Source organism: Gordionus sp. m RMFG-2023, chromosome 3, assembly GCF_954871325.1.
Source record: "Gordionus sp. m RMFG-2023 chromosome 3, tfGorSpeb1-WG-v2, whole genome shotgun sequence".
NCBI classification, from domain to species: Eukaryota; Metazoa; Nematomorpha; class Gordioida; order Chordodea; family Parachordodidae; genus Gordionus; species Gordionus sp. m RMFG-2023.
The window spans coordinates 39277540-39297054 of record NC_088777.1 but is presented as its reverse complement, the minus strand read 5'-3'; the positions used below and the strand labels follow the sequence as shown (position 1 = coordinate 39297054).

At 26.8% G+C, this 19515-nt stretch overlaps 1 protein-coding gene across 3 annotated transcripts in view; it reads right to left on the bottom strand.

Annotated features, from left to right (window-relative positions):
• The window catches only part of LOC135925965 (tRNA (guanine(26)-N(2))-dimethyltransferase-like), a 30221-nt gene extending 11111 nt beyond the window's left edge, over window positions 1-19110 (bottom strand). For all 3 annotated transcript variants that reach the window (XR_010571767.1, XM_065461573.1, XM_065461574.1), the window contains exons 1-9: window positions 19012-19110; window positions 18897-18969; window positions 15719-15909; window positions 14581-14699; window positions 13487-13599; window positions 2176-2324; window positions 1868-1948; window positions 1300-1363; window positions 985-1116 (exon numbers count right to left, since the gene is read on the bottom strand). Coding sequence is in view for 2 of the 3 variants with exons in the window: in XM_065461573.1 (XP_065317645.1) it covers window positions 985-1116; window positions 1300-1363; window positions 1868-1948; window positions 2176-2324; window positions 13487-13599; window positions 14581-14699; window positions 15719-15909; window positions 18897-18969; window positions 19012-19100 (1011 nt within the window). In the remaining variant the exon portion in view is untranslated. The remainder of the gene's footprint in view (window positions 1-984; window positions 1117-1299; window positions 1364-1867; window positions 1949-2175; window positions 2325-13486; window positions 13600-14580; window positions 14700-15718; window positions 15910-18896; window positions 18970-19011) is intronic.
• Window positions 19111-19515: the final 405 nt, after the last annotated feature.

The window sequence follows — 19515 nt, the reverse complement described above, 5'->3', positions numbered from 1 at the left end:
GCCTCCTATCAATAATCTGAACTAGAGGTCTGGATTGGGTGGTTTTTTCGCCGTACTTTAAAAGAAATATTTTCAACATTGGGCGAGAGGGTTAAATATTTTGGGCGAATTTGATATTTTTCAGGCGAAATGAGCAGAACAGTAAATAGTTTTTCATAATATTCCATATTATATGTTTAATTAAAAATACATTAAAATAAATAAAGAGCCAAACCAGCCATAAAATAATTTTAAAACAAAATATATATAAAAAAAATTATAAGTGAGAACGAGGGCAGGTTAAATAAATCTTTTCGCTAAAAACCCGCCCATTACAGACCTCTAATCTGCATATCTTATCACACACTATTTGGTATGATATGCAGACTAAAAATATAAATTTAAAACTATAGAGAGGCGGCGACTATTTAGATAAGATAGATAAAAAAAACAATTTAAATAAAAAATGTACGCTACATGGATTTGAACCCGCATTTTGAGGATAGGTATTGTAAGTCTTATTAACTAGACTACCCACCACACCTTGTAATGCTTAATTTTATTTGTTATATATAATCTACTTTTTAATTAAATTTATATATATCAAAAAGAGAAATTTTATTATATTGTTAACTTTAATGATGTTAAAATAAAGATGAGCTCTTGAAATGAAACAATATATATTTTACAAAGCATTACTAAAATATTATTTTAAAACATAGATTATAATTAAATAGTTAGGTGTGATACAATTATTGTCTCTATATTTATTTTATATCCTTAACTTTAATTATGTTCCTTGATTTTACAGCTCTCATTATTCGACTTAATGATCTTAAAAAAATAAAGATGAGTTCTACCGGAACTATTCCTGAAAAGTTAGCAGAATCAGTTTCCGTTTTGCCTTTATTCTATACTTTTCCCAAGTTCCGTTTCCTAAAATGATGATGGCCAATGATCTCTTTCTCGTTAATAAGGATAAAAAAAGAAGAAAATATGAATTACTTCTGATATTAACGTCAAAATTCCTAAAATCCTCTCCTGGGTACCCAAATAGCTTAAGTCGGGTAAGCTTTTCAACAGGTCATCAACAAACGATTTATCATGCAAGAGTCCGTTCCATACGGGACCACCTAACTATATAAAAAATTACATAATAAGATTACCTATTATAATTATAAATATTTATCATTCAATTGATATATTATCTTTAATTTTTTAATTTAAAAAAATGTAAATTTTGCATTTATAAGTAATCGTTTTATTCCGGCTATTTATATTTATAAATATATTTTTTCTTTTAAAATGAAATTCTCTTACTATCAAAGAACTTGAGCATATTTGGCAAACGTTTGATACAGAAGGTCCCGAAGAGTGTTTAAATCTTTTTAAAAAATATAAATTCAAAAAATAAAAACATTTATATCACATCCTATCTTTTATTTTAGAAATTAAAGCATGGTAACTAATTTTATTTTGAATGAAATCTTAGAATAACATTATTAAATAATAAATCTATAGGAATCAAATGAAGAAACATATAAAATATAAGGAATTAAAATCTTCAACTACGAGTGGAGACCTGCATGTAAGGCCCGGAACGGGTCAAAAATGGTATGATTTTAAAAATTCGGGGTGGGCTGGCTTTAAAACTTAAAAATTTGGGTGGGGACTGGCATTATCCCTTATCATTTTAAAATAAGAGTCAGGTAGGTTTTTAAAATTAAATCATAACAATTAATCAGTTGCAATATGATATAAAGAAATGTTCAGTATTAATTTTCTGCTAAATTTATTTTTTAAAAAATCTGGTCTAGGCCAAGCCTAAAATTTTGATTAGTCTGAAGATTTTAATCGTTAAAAAAATGTAATTCCATCGATTACCTACTTATTATTATTGTCCAACAAAGCCAAAGGTTGCATATAATAAGAGTGACAGCCGTTACAATGGTAGACTAGAGATCTTTTACTGCAATAAAATTTAAAAATAAAATTATGGGTGGGCAAAAATTTAACAAACTAATAAAAGACTCCCAAAAAAATTGATTTATTTTAAATACAAAATCACATTTTTAATATAAAAAATTTTTAAATCATTTTTGATCAATCCAACCTTACATATTATGAGTATATTAGAATATTCAATAATCCCTTAACACGTATTAATAATAGAGGAAGCAAGTATGATGATAAAACCTAGGACTTAAATGGACTTGAGCCGCGCTCTCATAGACCCTAACGAATAGTCGAACGTAAAAATCGACGCTCACGCTCACCAACGGGACAATATACTTATTATGTTTGTTAGCGTGACTTTCCAAGCTGTGGAGGACTATACGTAAACTCTGAATTAGTAATGGTTATTATAAAAATTAAATTTTTGAAATTTTTTTGGATTTAAAAAAATCTTAATCGTAAACTTGACTTTTCTTTTTTTAAATTTAAAATATAATAAATAATTGAAATATTTTCTAATGCCATTTTCAGACAACATTTTTTCAAAGCGGTTTCTTAGGCACGTTTCCGGTATTTATTTTAAAATTTCCAAATAAAGGAAGAAAATTTGTTGAATTAATTTTTTTTGTATAATATTTAAAAAAACTTAGTAGTCGTCAAAAAATCTTAAAATATATTTCAAAAAACTTTGGGCCGAGTTCAAAAATATATAAATTTGAATTTATGAGACTTGAAGATAGCTTGATTAGGTAGATTTATACCAGATACAACGATTCGAAACTAATAAGGTATCCGCCGATACCACTGATATCGTTACCAATTTTTTAAAAAAAACTTAGAGGTCTATTTAAACACAAATATTTTTTGTTTGTTTGTAACTTAAGCTATATAAAAAATGCATTTCAATTTTAAATGAAGCATTGTAGTCTTAATTTATTTTTCTGGTATGTTTATTCTTTTTTTACTTAAAATTTAATTGCCCAATAAAAAAAAGAAATAAGATGATGAATTAGCAACGTTTCCTTCGTCATTAACTTAGATTTTATGATAGTTGTGTTATTATTTAAAAAGTAAAATATTAGTCGTACAATAAACATAAACACTGTGATGGAGTATATTTTAAATTTAAATGATTTCCTTCTTCTTTTTTAAAAATCTGTTTAGAAATTTGAAGATCAATTTTTATCTTCTAAAGTCAATTTAGAAAAATATATATAAGGGTCAATTATTATCTTGGTTGGGTATAGGTTAAAATTAAAAGTATCGGTTTATTCTAGCATCGGTGCGCCTTATATTATAGTAAATGTAACTGGATTTAATCAGATTATATTTTTTCATATCTGAGATAAAGTTTTATTTAGGGTTTCTTATAATATATTTATTAAAAAAAATCCGTAATAATTTTTGTTTCATAAATAAACATCAATTTATCAATAAGATTCGTTAATAGTAGTTAGAGCCCTGCACCCGGCTCTCAGACCTTTTTTCGGGCTCAGGTCGGACTTTAAGAGGTAGCCCGACAGGAGGTCCGAATAAATATTAGAAATATCCTCAATAATTATCTTGTTTCATCGAAACGTCAATCAGAATCACTTCGTCTAAGACTTAGGACTGCACCGATCCACAATGCCAAATCAATCATAATTCGATCGGCCTCTTTTAAAATCGCTAAAAAATTGCTGGAATTATTTAAATCGGTAAAAAGAATGAGAAAGTCACTTATTTTATCTCGCAAACACATATGGTCACAAGATACAGGGTCTCAAAGGTGAGAAAAATGGCGATTTTTACACTTACAATGTAGGTAAAAAAAATATCAAAAGGTCTAATGAAAGGAGAAAAAAATTGGCGCCAATTAGAGTCTTTAATTTATGGTTTGCGTTTTTACATGTGTATTTAAAAAATTAGGGGAGTCGATTTTCGAAAATTTTTTTGCCTTTTATTAGTGTTGTTAAACGGCTAAGCCGATGAGGCTAAGCCGCCACTCGAGTCGAGTTTTTAGTCGTAATAAACGGCTCAGCATTGAGCAGCTCAATCAGCCGTTTGAGCCGACTCCTGAGCCGATTTTATATTTAAAATATTTTATATATAAAAGAAAGATATCAAATTTATAAAGAATTATACAAAGTTGTCAAAATATACTTTTTATTTGGTGTTACTGAATTATATATTTTAACCGACCCATAACAGCTTTACCCCAAGGTGACATATATTATAAACATCGTTATTGCGTGGCTTCTAGTATAGCTATAGATGTCGGATAAATTTTATTTTATAACTAATACATTACATTAAGGAACATGTGTGCCAAATTTTGAATCCTGAGGATATGTAGTAAAAGCAAAATATACAAGAGAATGATTTTTATATTTTTTGGGTAAAAAACAGTTTTTTGACAAAATAGAAAAACCAGGTAAGTTTTTTGAAAGATGAACATAGGTATGAAATTAGATATAAAAATACATCTTCACACCAAATTTAAAATCTTTGTGCTCAAGGGTTAAAAAATTATTCGCGTTAACATTGTTACCCCGTCAATCGCTTTACCCAGGTCTCCCCTACATAGAGAAAATTTTTTAAGAGATATATAATATAACATGATATTGCATCAAACTTTAAAATTTATTTAAAATCTTTTACATTATTATTTATCTCATAAGAATTCAAGTAAAATTTCTTTTACCTGAGATTATACCTATATAAATCCTGCATAATAATTTAATTGTATGATAAATCAATTGAAATTGACGCAATAATTTGTTTTTTATTAATATATTTTCGAATATTATAATTTTATATATGTATAAATAATGTAAAAAATATTATATAAACAATATTATATAAACAATTTAAATAGTATAATACATAAATTATTTATTCCCAAATATTATCGGTAATAGTAAAAAGATTCACATCCCACGAATTTAACGACAGCGTCTGTTTAAGAACGGATGAAGACATCCTATTTCTCTTCTTAGTCATTGTATCGACAGCTCTAGAGAAAGTTCTTTCACTTGATACGGATGTAGTTTGTTGTGCCATAAAATCTTTAGCTATTTTGGACAACCTTGGAAAACGATGAGTATACCGAGACCACCATCCCAAAACATTCTCGGTGGTCTGTGCAACTGGGTCTGATAAATAATCCTCTATTTCCCCCATAGCAGGATTCACGGCTTCTTGGGCACAGCTAAAAATGAATATATAATTTATATATAAGTTAATAAATACTTACGTTCGCAATTCATTAAGTATATTTACTGACATTAAATGAGATTCATTTTCTTCATTAGTAAAATTATATCTATCCAAATTATTATTATCATCATTATATTGAATAAATAAATCTTTCATAATATTCCGATGTATTCAAAATCGGCGGCAAATATTTTTTCTTAATCCTTGGATTAAGTATACCGCAAACGTAATTAGGAAATGATTCCATAATTACAATGGGGGTATTAGAATACCGATGGATGTTGCCACAAGGTGGAACAGCAAGTACATCATGATTACAGCCATTAATAAGGTATTTTTAATTATAACATTTAACATATTTTAATTTTTAATAGAATCTCGAGGCCGTTATCCAGCTAGCTAAAGATTACAGTGGTGATAAAGACTTTAGCTTAAACACCGAGGAATCTAAATTTTTGGTGCTTTTGGAACAATTTTTGTTTCCATTTTATAAAATAACCTGGGAAATAAGTGAGGAGAGCCACAGTAATATCGGTATGGCCAGGTTATACATGGATAAAATACAGACTAATTTGGAGTCTGTATGTAGATTTAGTACAAATAATTGTATTAAAAATGGGGCTACAAGAATGCTGGAAAAATGTAATAGTTACATTGTAATTATGGAATCATTTCCTAATTACGTTTGCGGTATACTTGATCCAAGGATTAAGAAAAAATATTTGCCGCCGATTTTGAATACATCGGAATATTATGAAAGATTCAAAGATTTATTTATTCAATATAATGATGATAATAATAATTTGGATAGATATAATTTTACTAATGAAGAAAATGAATCTCATTTAATGTCAGTAAATATACTTAATGAATTGCGAACGTAAGTATTTATTAATTTATATATAAATTATATATTCATTTTTAGCTGTGCCCAAGAAGCCGTGAATCCTGCTATGTTATCAGACCAGTAGCACAGACCACCGAGAATGTTTTGGGATGGTGGTCTCGGTATACTCATCGTTTTCCAAGGTTGTCCAAAATAGCTAAAGATTTTATGGCACAACAAACTACATCCGTATCAAGTGAAAGAACTTTCTCTAGAGCTGTCGATACAATGAATAGGATGTCTTCATCCGTTCTTAAACAGACGCTGTCGTTTAATTCGTGGGATGTGAATCTTTTTACTATTATATAAATCCTTAAATATTACAGGTATTACTTAGTGATGATGATAAGATTTGTGCGAAAAGGCATCTTGTCAATTTATGGAGACGAATTAAAAGCTTAACAACGCCGATTTTATCTGATGATATTAGTTCCGATGAAGTTATTGAACAAGAAGATGATTTAGATAAATTGATACAACTTAAAGAAAGGCAGGAGAAAATACTTAAAAGAGGGCCAACGATTGCTGAGAAAAGTATTGGAACAATAATTACTGGATTTAGCGATTATAAAAGATTAGATAAGAAGGAAAATATTTTGCATTTTTGGGAGTCTGCTAAGCTGGAACACCCTGAATTATATATTTTATCTAAAATCTTATTTGCTGTTCCTGCAACCCAAGTTAATTTTTCATATTTTCACATATAAATACATTTAACATAGGTTAGCGTTGAAAGATCTTTTTCACATTTGAAATTCATTCTTTCACCACATAGATCGAGGATGAGTGAACAACTCTTGGAAGATATTATGCTAATACGTCTAAATAAAATTTTTAAAATTGATACATGACTATATGCTTTGTATTTTTAACTATATTTGCCTATAAATAAAATAAAAAATTTATTTTTTATATCAAATTTATGTCTAGTTTTTTATTATGATTTAAATATAGAATTTTTTTTATCAACTCAAAAATTCTTGAACCCGAACCGAACCAAACCCGGGTTCAAAAATATTTCCCTGAACCGAACCCGAACCGAACCCATCTTTTTTTTATACCCCGAACCGAACCCGGGCAAAAATTTTGTCGGATTCGCATCCCTGCAAAAAACTAACTAACATCTCTTTTTCAAATACTTTTCTAAAAAGGCCATCCATATTGAATGTCATCGATACATGTTATATATCCATTTATTTTTTCTATTGAAATTTATGTTTAATATTTGCGTTTCTGATGAATTTGAATAAAATTCCGCTTCAATTTTATCTTGAGAAATTAGATAGGCTAAGCAACGGACTAAATATTTTTGGAATAAATGAACGGCAATTCGTCAGTCAAATAATTTAAATTATTAAGTGTCTTGTATTTTATTTTGAACTACAAAGGAATATACTTCAGAAAAATTTGCCTGAACGAATAGAAACAATTTAAAAATTTTACAAGTGAGAAAATCGTCATTTTTCGCACTTTTGAGACTCTGTATCTCGGGAATCAGGTGTGCTCGCGAGCTAAAACAAACGGCTTTCTTATTTACCGATTTGAATAATTCCTGTAATATTTAACAATTTTAAATGCCTAATATAGGCCTTTCAGATCTTTTTAAAAATATCGGCTATCGGCGTATTATAAAATTTTCCGATCTGATAAAGTGGCGTCTTAATTTTTAAAAAAATTATCTTTATAATATATTTATTTATTACTTATTATGTAAATGAATTAATGTTATTATATAAATATGTTATTTATCAATAAAAATATTTTATATACTTTTATATTCATGAATAAAACTATAAATAATCATTATTAAATGACTTATGCAATATGTAGATATTAAAAAGTGTGAGATGAGTAGATGTATTTAGTAATGTAAAATAACTTGAATTGAGGAGATTTTTAAAAACGATTAACTCAATATTTTAGAAAAATATTGCATTAGTCTCGCGATTTCGCTAATAGTGATAAACTTTGTGCCATCTATCATCAAAATCTTCAGGCTTGTATAATAATTTTCGAGATAAAATACCAAGTTAGCCGCTTTTAAAAATTGGCTCAAATAGCGATTTTACAACACTAGGTGTACATGTATGCATTAAAATTAAAACGATTAATATATTTACACCGATATTTTTTATCGGGACGGATCGGGCCGAAATTTCACCCATTTTAAAATATCGGTTATCGATCAATATTATAAAATGGATCCGATATAAAATGGCGTCTTTAACAAAAATAAAATTTTATAAAATTTTTAAAAAAAGTTATATCTAAAATCATTTATTTTTATAAATAAAATCGAAATCCATTTTTATGTATATTTTTTTTAATAATAATAATTAATTAATAAACATTCTGCCATATTGTTATTTTTTTTGCGCATTATATTTATAAAAGTGTGCGATAATCTCTTCAGAATCTATTTTTAGTGAAGCTGGTGATATTGATAGTTATCATCGCCGCAGGCTGACCTCTGATAAATGTGAAATTTTGGCATTTCTAAAAAGATATTAATGTTAAATATTATTTTAAATATTTATTTCAAATTTCATAATATATTTGTTTATTACTTATTATGTATATAGATTAATGTTTTTACTTATTATATAAAAGTGATTTAACAATAAAAATAATTTATATACTTCTAGAATTGCAATAGAAATGAATTAAGTTATGGTATAATTAAATTATAGATGTAATACTTATAAAAAGTATATTATAAATTAAAACCATTGGTATATTTACAGAAAACAAAATTAGATATGATATCGGATCGGTAATCGGCCGATATCAATTTTAAATCAGGAATATCGGATCGGATCGGCCTCCAAAAAGTGGTATAGGTGCACCCCTAATTTACAGAATACATAATAAGATATGATAGCCGATATCAATTTAATATCGGTTATATCGGATCGGACTCCAAAAAGTGGTATCGGTGTACACCCCTAGTAAGTTAGCAACAAATTTTTATCCATATTCCATAGTATTGTATAGCGCTATCTATTTTATACAAGTGATTTCAATTTTGGTAAAAAATGCGTATTCAGGAAGATTCGTAGTGTAACCAGGGGTTTCCTCAAATTGGCGCCAATTATTTTTCTTCCGATAGACCTCTAGATTTTTTATACAAAATGATGTATTTAGTTTATTTTTGCCTTAAATAGTTTTTGAGATATTAGCAATTTAAAAATCTTACAGCCTTGCGAAACTCGTAATTTTACCACATTTGAAGTATTTTCATTGTACATATTTTATTAATATTCATTAAATATATTTTATATGGGCAAATTAATAATAAATTATAAATGATGTAATAAATTGAATTTCTTTTGTTGGCTATTATTTTTACTTATAAGATGAATAATCCTTTAAATTGTATCAAATTCGTTAAGAAAATGATTAAAAACTAAAAGGATGCCCCCTTTTGGGAAAATAATTATACACTTTTATAATCATTTTTTTCGATTTTAAGGATGAAGCTAGCGGCGTCCCAGATAAATTGTATTTTAAAAATGTAAAAGAGAAATTTATTAATGTTTATTAAATTTTTTATAAAAAGTGATGGTGGTATTTTTTAGTTCCTATTCAGTTCTCCAAGAATTTAATTAAGCCCGATAAAATTCCAATTTTAAATTAAAATACAACTTTATTAAATATTAAAAGTCAAAATCTAAATGTTATTAATATTATTGATCTATATATAATTAATTTTTATTTAACAAGAGACGGTTAATTTACATACAATTTACTTTGATATTAACAAGAAAAATAAAATTACTTATATATAGATCAATAATATTTATAAAATTTAGATTTTGACTTTTAAAATTTAAATAAAGTTTTATTTTACTTTAAAATTGGAATTTTATCAGGTTCAATTACTATATCTGTGTAATTACCAACCAAGCATTTAATTCTCTCTAATCGATAGTAATCCTTTCATGGTGGAGGATAGGGGCACCAGCTTATTGAAAGCTGGTGGGGAAGGAACCCCGTACAATCCTGCGCTCGCATGGGATGGTACTGAAGACGACGTATAGTATGTAACCAAGGACGAAGATACCCTTATTAAAAGAAAAATTGAAACAATTTCCGTATATCTGCTAGAAATTTGTATGGTATTTAAGACAAAGAGCTATGTATTGAAAACATTGTAATTGCACATTTTATTTTTACATTCAAAAATTCCTTTAAATTATTTTTTAGCATTTAAATCAATAATAAATTATAATCATGATTTATTTTAATCATTGGTTAGTATAATCGCATTATAAATTAGTAAATTTTAATGTAATATATAATGCTAATCCATTTTTAGAATATTTTATGATTAATTACATGTATTTAGTTTAGAAATGCCTTTTGTAATATAATATTAAGTTAATTGGGAAATATTATTATTACAATTGTAATATCAATTAGCCCATATATAGTGTAATTTAGCCTTTTAAATCAAAGATATAATTACAAAGAAAACTATTATGAATAGCTCTATTGACCCCTCCCCATCTCTTTTCTATGATATGCTGGTATACTAATTATTGTTACTTCATTCCTTCCCATTATAATGTATTAATTGATTGTATTCCCTTTTAAGGAAAAAAATATAACCTCTCCAAAATAATGCTATAATTTATTTTAAGGAAAAAACATTATTGCAACTATTACATCAATCCATAACAAATATAATGTAATATATGATTACAATTATCTAATCACTTTGTATTGTAAATTTTATTGAATGCTAGAGTTATTTATTTTTGTTTTAAATGATGCATGTTGTGATATAATATGTTAAATTTATATTTAAAATGTTTATTTTTTACTGTTCTTGCGGCGATATTTTTTTATTATAATATGTTCAATTTATATTTTAAATGTTTATATTTTTACTGTTCTGAGGCGATATTTTGTTATATATAAAAAACATACAATTTACTTTGATAATAACAAGAAAAAAAATTACTTATATAAAGATCAATAGATAACATTTAGATTTTGACTTTATTTTTTTTAGAAATATTATTTTACTTTAAAATTGTAATTTTATTGTTATTACAATTTTAATATATTTGAAACATCATTACATTCTTAGTACTACCATAAAATAAAATCACTATCGATTATTCTGGTTCTACAAGCTTATCCCTACCAGTATCAATGATAACGATAAGTATTAAGTCAAAAGCAAAATTTTCCTTTTAAATTCACAATGAATAATATTTCAAAATTCATACCATTAAAAAAACACAAGTGCCTTATTTTATAATTAAACTATTTTATAAAAATCAATAAAAAAAATATAATAATAATATATATATATATATATACTATAGTATTATTTCCAAAAATAGTTTTAAATTCTTATATATTAAATAAACTGGCCGGAAATGAAAAAATCTAAGAATTTTTTTTTATCTAAAAGTATAATCTTCGTAAGTATTTTTGATATTAAATTTGTCATTTACAATTATGTAGTTTTTAAGATATGTTTTGAAGGCAGATAATGTTAAAAATACGTCATTTTTGCCATTATGAACCCTAATATCTCTAAAAATATAAGTGTTAAGAGGCTAGAATTTTGGTCATTTCTTAGTACATTAACCTTTCTTTGCTTACCAAATTTTAAATCAAAGGGGGTCGGCCAAATCGTGGTTGATTTGTCATGAAATGACCCGTACGTGTGTTGTTTTTTAATGCAATCAAGTCTTCTTTTTCTTTGTCAAGATCTTTTCTCAAACCTTAATCTAGTTTTATCAGCCAATCTGATTTAAATAGCGGGACGATTGTTGATAATATATATCCAATTGAAATAAAGTATTAATATTTCAACTGTATAACTTGTATCTTAGTCTTGCAAAATTGCATTAATAAGTGGCTTACAAAATAAAATTATTTAAAGCCATTTTTTAATGTTATGTTATCGTGGGAGTGAGATTTCCCAAATTTATATTTTCTTCTCTCTAAAATCGAAAGAACCGTAGGAACAGGTTACATAGCCTATAAAATCATATATATCGCCCTACAATATTCACATGTGAACGACTTGTCATTATCTGAACTTTGTAATTTGGATTTATCACAAGATTCTTCAATTTGTGGCCATTCTCCTTAATAAGATTTTTCCTTAAAAATAGCTTCAAACATAATTATTTATAAAATAGATTATAATATTGAAGAATAAGAATATAAATTAACATACATTGATTGATTCAATATTAATTAGATTAACAATCTTCTGAAAATTTAAAATAAAAATGAAGGACTGGTGATTGATGTGAATTAAAAACTCGGCTTAAATTATTTATAAAATTTAAAAATTAAATAAAGTAATTTTATAATTACAATAAAATATGTTTTTTCATATTTTTTAAGAAAAATTTTAAGTAACGAATAAAGTTTTGCGTACTCAATAAAAAGAAACGCGTTACTCGTTACCTTTAGAAGAAGGAAACTGACGTTCCTTTTCTTCAAAAAAGTTTTGACGTTGCTTTACATTATTACTTTTTAGTATAGGTTAAAAAGTATTTGTACTAGGACATCCTATTTTTAGTTTGTTTTAAGTATTTGGTGGCATTATTATATTTCGTAATTTTATTCTTGCTTTTATTTTTTTTTTCGGTTATGCTGTTTTTTTTTTATTTTTAAATTTTTACTTTTACTTTTTTGGCTATTTAGTCGATATTTAATAACCTGTTAATGGGAGTTTGAAGATTTATTACTAGAAAGGGAATTAGTTCAAAAATAAATACAAAATGTGTATAAAAATAAAAAATTGCATAAAATCGGTATTAAATTTTTTTTTTAAATATCGCCCGATCCAATATTTTTTCTAAAAGTCAAATATCGGCGACGATTCGATACCGATATCTAATATTGGTACAGCCCTACACATTTTACTTATTCATTTACGTAATTTTCATTTCCCAAATTAACAATTTCCTGTGATGTGATTTGTATTGTGACTAGGTAAAACTCTATTATTTACATACATCATATTCTATCAAGTTAAATAAAATGTTATACTAGGTTTTTGCAACTTTATTTGATAATTGATAATAGCTTATTTATGGTGAATAAATACAAATTTTTTTTAATTTTTCCTTATGATATTGTATATTTAAGTTCAAATCCCAATAAATTTTTAATCGGGCTTGGGTCGGGCTATTTTTTTATTTGGGCTCGGGCCGCGAAAAATTGGTATTCAGAACTCTAGTGGTAGTGACGAATAGTTTTCCTAAAGGAAAGATTTTATTGGTACCGGCAATTGATTATTATGAGCTTTAAATTTATAAAAAAGGCCTATTCTAACTATTTAATTCCAAATCTGTAGTTTAATTTTCCCCCAAGGTGTGAGCTATCATATTCGCCTTTAACTTGTGAATAATATAACATTTCTATTTTCTAGTTGTTGCAATATAATATTTTATCAAAAATAATGGTAAATATTTTTTCTTTAAATTTTACCATTTCGTGGGCATATTTAGTATGCAAAGCTATGGAATCGTATTTGGCATAACAATTGTGGCCAGTAGCTCCGCACAACACTCCCATATCGGTACATGTCACACATACAAGACCTGGATTAATTTTAAAGTTTAAAAAAATAAAGTCGTGGTATCTTTAAATCAAAGAATAAAGATGATCGGCATATGCGGCTTCGTAAAATGGAATTTAAGCAAAACTCATGCGATATTTATATAATTTTTCTCAAAGAATTAATCGAACTCCAATTATTCTTTCGAAAAATATACAATAAACAGATTAAATCGACCTAGAAGAATTGCATCGGATTGAAACCTTAAATCCAAATAATCTCCCTTCCTTTTATTCTCTCTCTTATTACTTACTATAACATGTGCAAGATAGAGGTCATAACCCTCAAACCTATAGTAAAAGATATTTAGCTCAGTATTTGGCCAAGTCTCGATATTATATCATTTCATTGCAGTGAACATTTTTACCATATAGAAACTATTTTATGGCTTTTGCCCGTGTCCAGCGAGACCATCGATCACTTGCGAAGAATGGAATAAATACAAAAAAAGGAATAGGAAGATTTGGAGTTAAATATTTTGAATTTTAGGATAGTAATTGATTTTAAACTTTAAATTAATGATTTTAAAAAAATGAAGATTAAACTAATTACTCCTGTTCTTTTAATAATTAAAATTTTTCAGTATTTCTATAATAATATATATATATATTAAACTATAACCCTGCATCGGGCTTTTTCCAGGTCCACTCAACAATTCTTAATTTTTTTGTGCGCCAAATAATCCTGCCCGATTTATAAATTTTAGAAATAGGTGTATACAAAATGGCGGAAAAATATTAAGTTTTTATTTCTAAGGAAAGAAGATTTAAATACAGTAGTCGGAGCCGGATGAGAAATTTAAAACAATTTCCGGCTGTACAACCAATAAGTACATGCAAGATTCAAATTTTTTTTATATAATAATCAATAGCTTTAAAAATGGAGTTAAACTTAGATCAATACTAATAAATATAAAATAATCAAGCTCCGTGATTAAAAAATTATAATAGTTGTAATTACATACCTCCATTGCTAATAGCGCGCATAGTAGCGTCTAAGAATGGAGCAGCGGAACCGTATGGGTCTATATCGATGACATCGATTTGCGTTTTATGTGTCGAATGATTTTTTAGCATCAACAGACTATTTTTAGAAGAAAAGAAAAATTACATATTCAAGTATACATTTGCAAGATTTTTTGTGTTCAGTTGCATCAAAATTTACTAAAACAGCTGTAGAGGAAGACATTGACAAACCTTTTTATTGTGTAATATTTAATTTATTATTTCTATATTTTTTATGGTGATCACCGGACCCCCTTTTGAGAATTTTTAAACCATACAAAAATTAGATTGCAAATTTTATATTGCTGATAGATTCAGCAACAGAAAAATGAGCAATCTTGATAAATAATTTCATAACAAGGACATTACACATAGCATGAATCACTAGAATGACAATCAATTAAATATAAAATTGAAATAAGCTGACCCTCATTTTTATTACGATTGATTTATATAAATCATATAATATGCCCCCAATCGACCATTATTGGGTTCTTGGTTGTAGAGCTTCTAAACAGGAGGAGCGATCCAAATGAGAATAAAATTTCAAATATTTTAAATCAAGGTATAAAAAGTTTAGTTATGTTTCCTAAATTAACAGAAATCTTGCAAAAGACAGAATTTCAGGCCTGGCCCGGATTTGAAATAAATTTCCATTTTCAATCCAGGCCCGGATTTTTATTTTTGATAATTTTTTGGCCTAAAAATTTCATTATTTTAAGTAATTCTGGATGTATTTTGTAAATTGCTTTAAAGGGAAGAAAATATGAGCAGTAAATGAGTATTACTAATTGATATATTTTTATTAAAAAAAAATAATTGACCAGGCCAGGATTTATAATTTCCAATTTCTTTTAAGCTCGGCTCGGATTTTTTAAATCACACCATTTTTCCTAAGGGTTTTTAAAAAAAAATCCTATACTTGAGCATATTATCAACCATAATCAAGAAGGTGATCGAATAAGCTGATTTCAATTTTTCCCGTTTCAAATTTCATTCTTACAATACGATTACCAGTCTCGAATATTTAATATCATTGATTCTAAACTCTTCTTATTGTAAATTATTTGTCTTTTGTAATATTTAAAAATTTATCACTTAGCCTCCTCGTTGGAGATTTTTATGATATCTTGACTAAGACCATTGTGATCGATATTTTTAGCGATAACTTGAGTTGCTAACGTTGAAAGATCATTAGCTATTACGCATCCGATGTTTGGAAGTTCTTTTGCATACCTGACAGCTCTTAATCCAGTAGCAGAAAATGCGTCTAATATAGAAAGACCTGACTGTCGGGGCAATAATAAAAACAATTTTTAATTCAAAAAATATTTATATAATGATGTGGATGCACGGCACGTAGATATTTAATTATGCACTTTCGTTTAATTTAGAGTTTATGAAAATTGCATTATATTATCATGTTTTGCCAGGTCTCTGGTATTTGACTAAAAGCTTCCATTAATTTTACTCTCAAATATGCCAATAAGATTTATATTTTATTCATTTCTTTATTCACACGAAGACCAAGGTTAGGCACCACACCCCTTTTAAAAAAATCATCTATAACTTGGGTACCTTATTACATCTTAGTATTATATATCAATAGATACCTAAAACTATACCAAAGTTTATTTTATCATAATTTTTCATAATGTTGATTTTGCCTAACAAATCCGAATCACAGGGTTATAAAGGCATTAAAGCTGTTTTTGGTACAATTAGAAATTTAATTTTTTAAAAAGTATGTAGCAAATAATTAAATTTAAAAATAGATAGTACAGAAGACTTCAGCTGATCAGGTGTGGTGAATCAAATATAATAATAATACTATACCTTTCTAATTAATTTGTCTGGCCAAAGCCGAGTGGGCTTCAATAAATTGGCAAAACAAAGTGAAAGCTTTTAGAGAATTATATATAGTAGGTTAATCCAAACTTGTAAAAATAATTTATGATATACGGTTAATATTAATTCATTTAAGACAAATTGAAAATCTTGGCACATTTAAAACGTTAAAATACAGTTCTTATTTTTTTTGGAAATCTTTGAAATAATATGGGGACCGCTTTCATTATATCTTTAAATAAAAATTTATAAAAAAATTTTTTATCAGCTTGAAAATGATCAAAGATGTCATCTTCTGTATCTTTTATAGCCTTCATATTCATTTTAAATAAATATATACATTTAAATGAAAAGATGTACTATTTAAAGCTGCCAGATAGCATCTAGGTAAAAAATATAATGCCATATAGAAAGATAGAACAGGGAGGATGTATAGCCATGAATGCAAAGATGAAAGCCCACATGATCCGAATGCCCTCTATACTAAGTAGTATGACCAAATTATAAATATATGGTTGAACAATTTTCGATAAATAGAAAGCTTATAAAAGAATGTACAATATTTTTACCCAGAGCATTTTGATAAAATAAATATCAAATGCATTTCTGAAATAGTCTTACGCTGCGTTTATAGCAAACGTGTTACCTTCAAGCATTGCATTATTTGAGCTGATTCAGTTTTAAAACTTATTTAAGATAAAATTAAAATAGAGATTATTTTATACAATATTTAAGAAAAAACTTATATCGAATTTGCAATTATTTTTATAATCGTATGGCATATTTTTTATCAATGCATTGGAACATATGTTTTTCACCTATTTATTGGCTTAATTTTGTAATAACGCAACACTTGAGCAAAATACATTAACTATAAATGCAGCCTTCTGAAAGTTTTATATTTGGTAAATGTACCCAGTGACAAATTACAACCTAATTGTCTTCATTTGCATTTGCAAAGATTAAATAATCAGGTTAAATAAAAATACAGATGATATAATTTGTAATAGTGAGGAGTCTAACAAAAATGAAATAACATAAGATAAAAATGATTAACAATGTAATATGTGGCTATGAGATTATTTGGTGCAAAAATATGGCAGCCATTGTATAGAGTATTCCCTTCTTTCTTTCTTTTTACCTATAGTAAAATTGTGAAAGAATGTTTAGAAAATTAAAAAGCATATAAAAAACAGAACAAAAATAAGGGACAAGATAAATTGGATGCATTTTTTATTTATATTAAAGAAGAATTGCAGGTGATATCAATTTTTATGATTAAAAAGTTAAATATAAAGATAATAAACATTCCTGGTAAATATCAACACCCAAAAAAAATCCTTTATGACTATGAAGATATATATCTTTGGATTGGGTTAAGCTACTGATCTAAAATTTTGATTTCATTAAAATTTATAACATAAATAATCAACATGAGTTTAATTCATTTTTGAGATGGTTGTCTAAAACATTGGTTGATTTGATGAATGATTTAGTCCTTTTCTTATTAAAAATGTAAAAGCTGCAATATAGTATTTAACCTATTGTTATGGACATGTTTGTGACCAAAAATATAAAAATCTTATAATAGGAATTAGTCATGGGGCCAGCCCAAAATGGATGGCATATAGATCAATTACCTCCCTCATAAAAATGAGGTCAATAGATAAAATAATTTGCCTACAGGGTCCCAGATTGTCCATCTGCCCTGTTCCAAATTATATAATACTTCCACCAGCTACCTAGTTAGAGATTAATGGTCTGCAGGCTAAAAGAAATAAGTAAAATTTCTAAAAATAAAATAGAAACTGTTTTATTTCTTTAATTAAAAGTGATAATTAAAATCAACTTACTCTATTTTTTAAGATAGTAAATAATAATGGGTTAAATAAAAACAGAAAATTAATAAAAATTTTGGGCTATGCTCTGATTTTTTTTTATAAAAATAATAAATTGTCCATCAAATAAAAAAAATCCTAAAGAGATCTATATTGTATTTATTGACATACAACTTAAATTAAATATATATCAGAGACCTGTGGAGGTACCATTTGCATGGCCCAGCCAGGCCCAGATTTTTTTAAAAAAAAAAATTTAGTCCTGGTTGAGATTTTATTTTAGAAAATTTTTTTGGCCCAGATTTCTCTAAAATATATTATATTTATTGTTAATTTTTATAAATAATAATGGCAATAACCTGCCTGGTGAAGTTATTTTTTTAAAAAAAATTTTAGGCCCAGCCCAGGTATATTTAAAAACATTAAAAAATTATTGCCTGACCCATGTAGCCATGACAGGCTTGCAAGTATTTGTATGTGTGATGCAAATTTTATCATTTTAAAATATAATCAATAAAATTGCCTTGATATCTGGCATGTATTATTCGAATTATTGCTGTCATATATTTATAGATTTATATTAACGGTACCTCAATTTTTAACTTTTCCTTATGAATAATAGAATTTTTCAAAAAATGTATAAAGGAATTAATAATCAAAACTCTAAAAAAATGGATATAATACCCAATACATATATTATATTACGTTAAATCTCGATTAAACTCCTGTACTGGGTTAAAAAATACATCATCTGGCAAAATAAATTCACATTTTCCTTCAATAATTTTACTCATCTAAATAAAGACCGAATCTTAAAGAGGACCTCTTAAAATTTGCAAACAAATTTTAGAATAGTTTAAGCCAAAATATAAGTGGTAGTATCTACAACCATCTTTTTTAAACATACACTTAATCCTGTGTTGCGTGTGTGAATTATTTAGGGAAAAAATAAAATGTCAACTAAATGAAATATTAAATCAAAACTCTTTTAATAGAAAAATTAATGTGTAAAACAAAGAAAATTTAGAAATAATATCGTGGCAAAAAGTGAATTAGAACCTGAGGTTAATTAAATTAACAAAAGGGAATAATGTATTAATTAATTATAAAAGAACATGTGTCGCTTATTTTTATGTGATAAAGTAAAATTGAAATTGGCCAATGTAATGTAATATTCCTGAATCCCAATATATCAATTAAAACGATTAA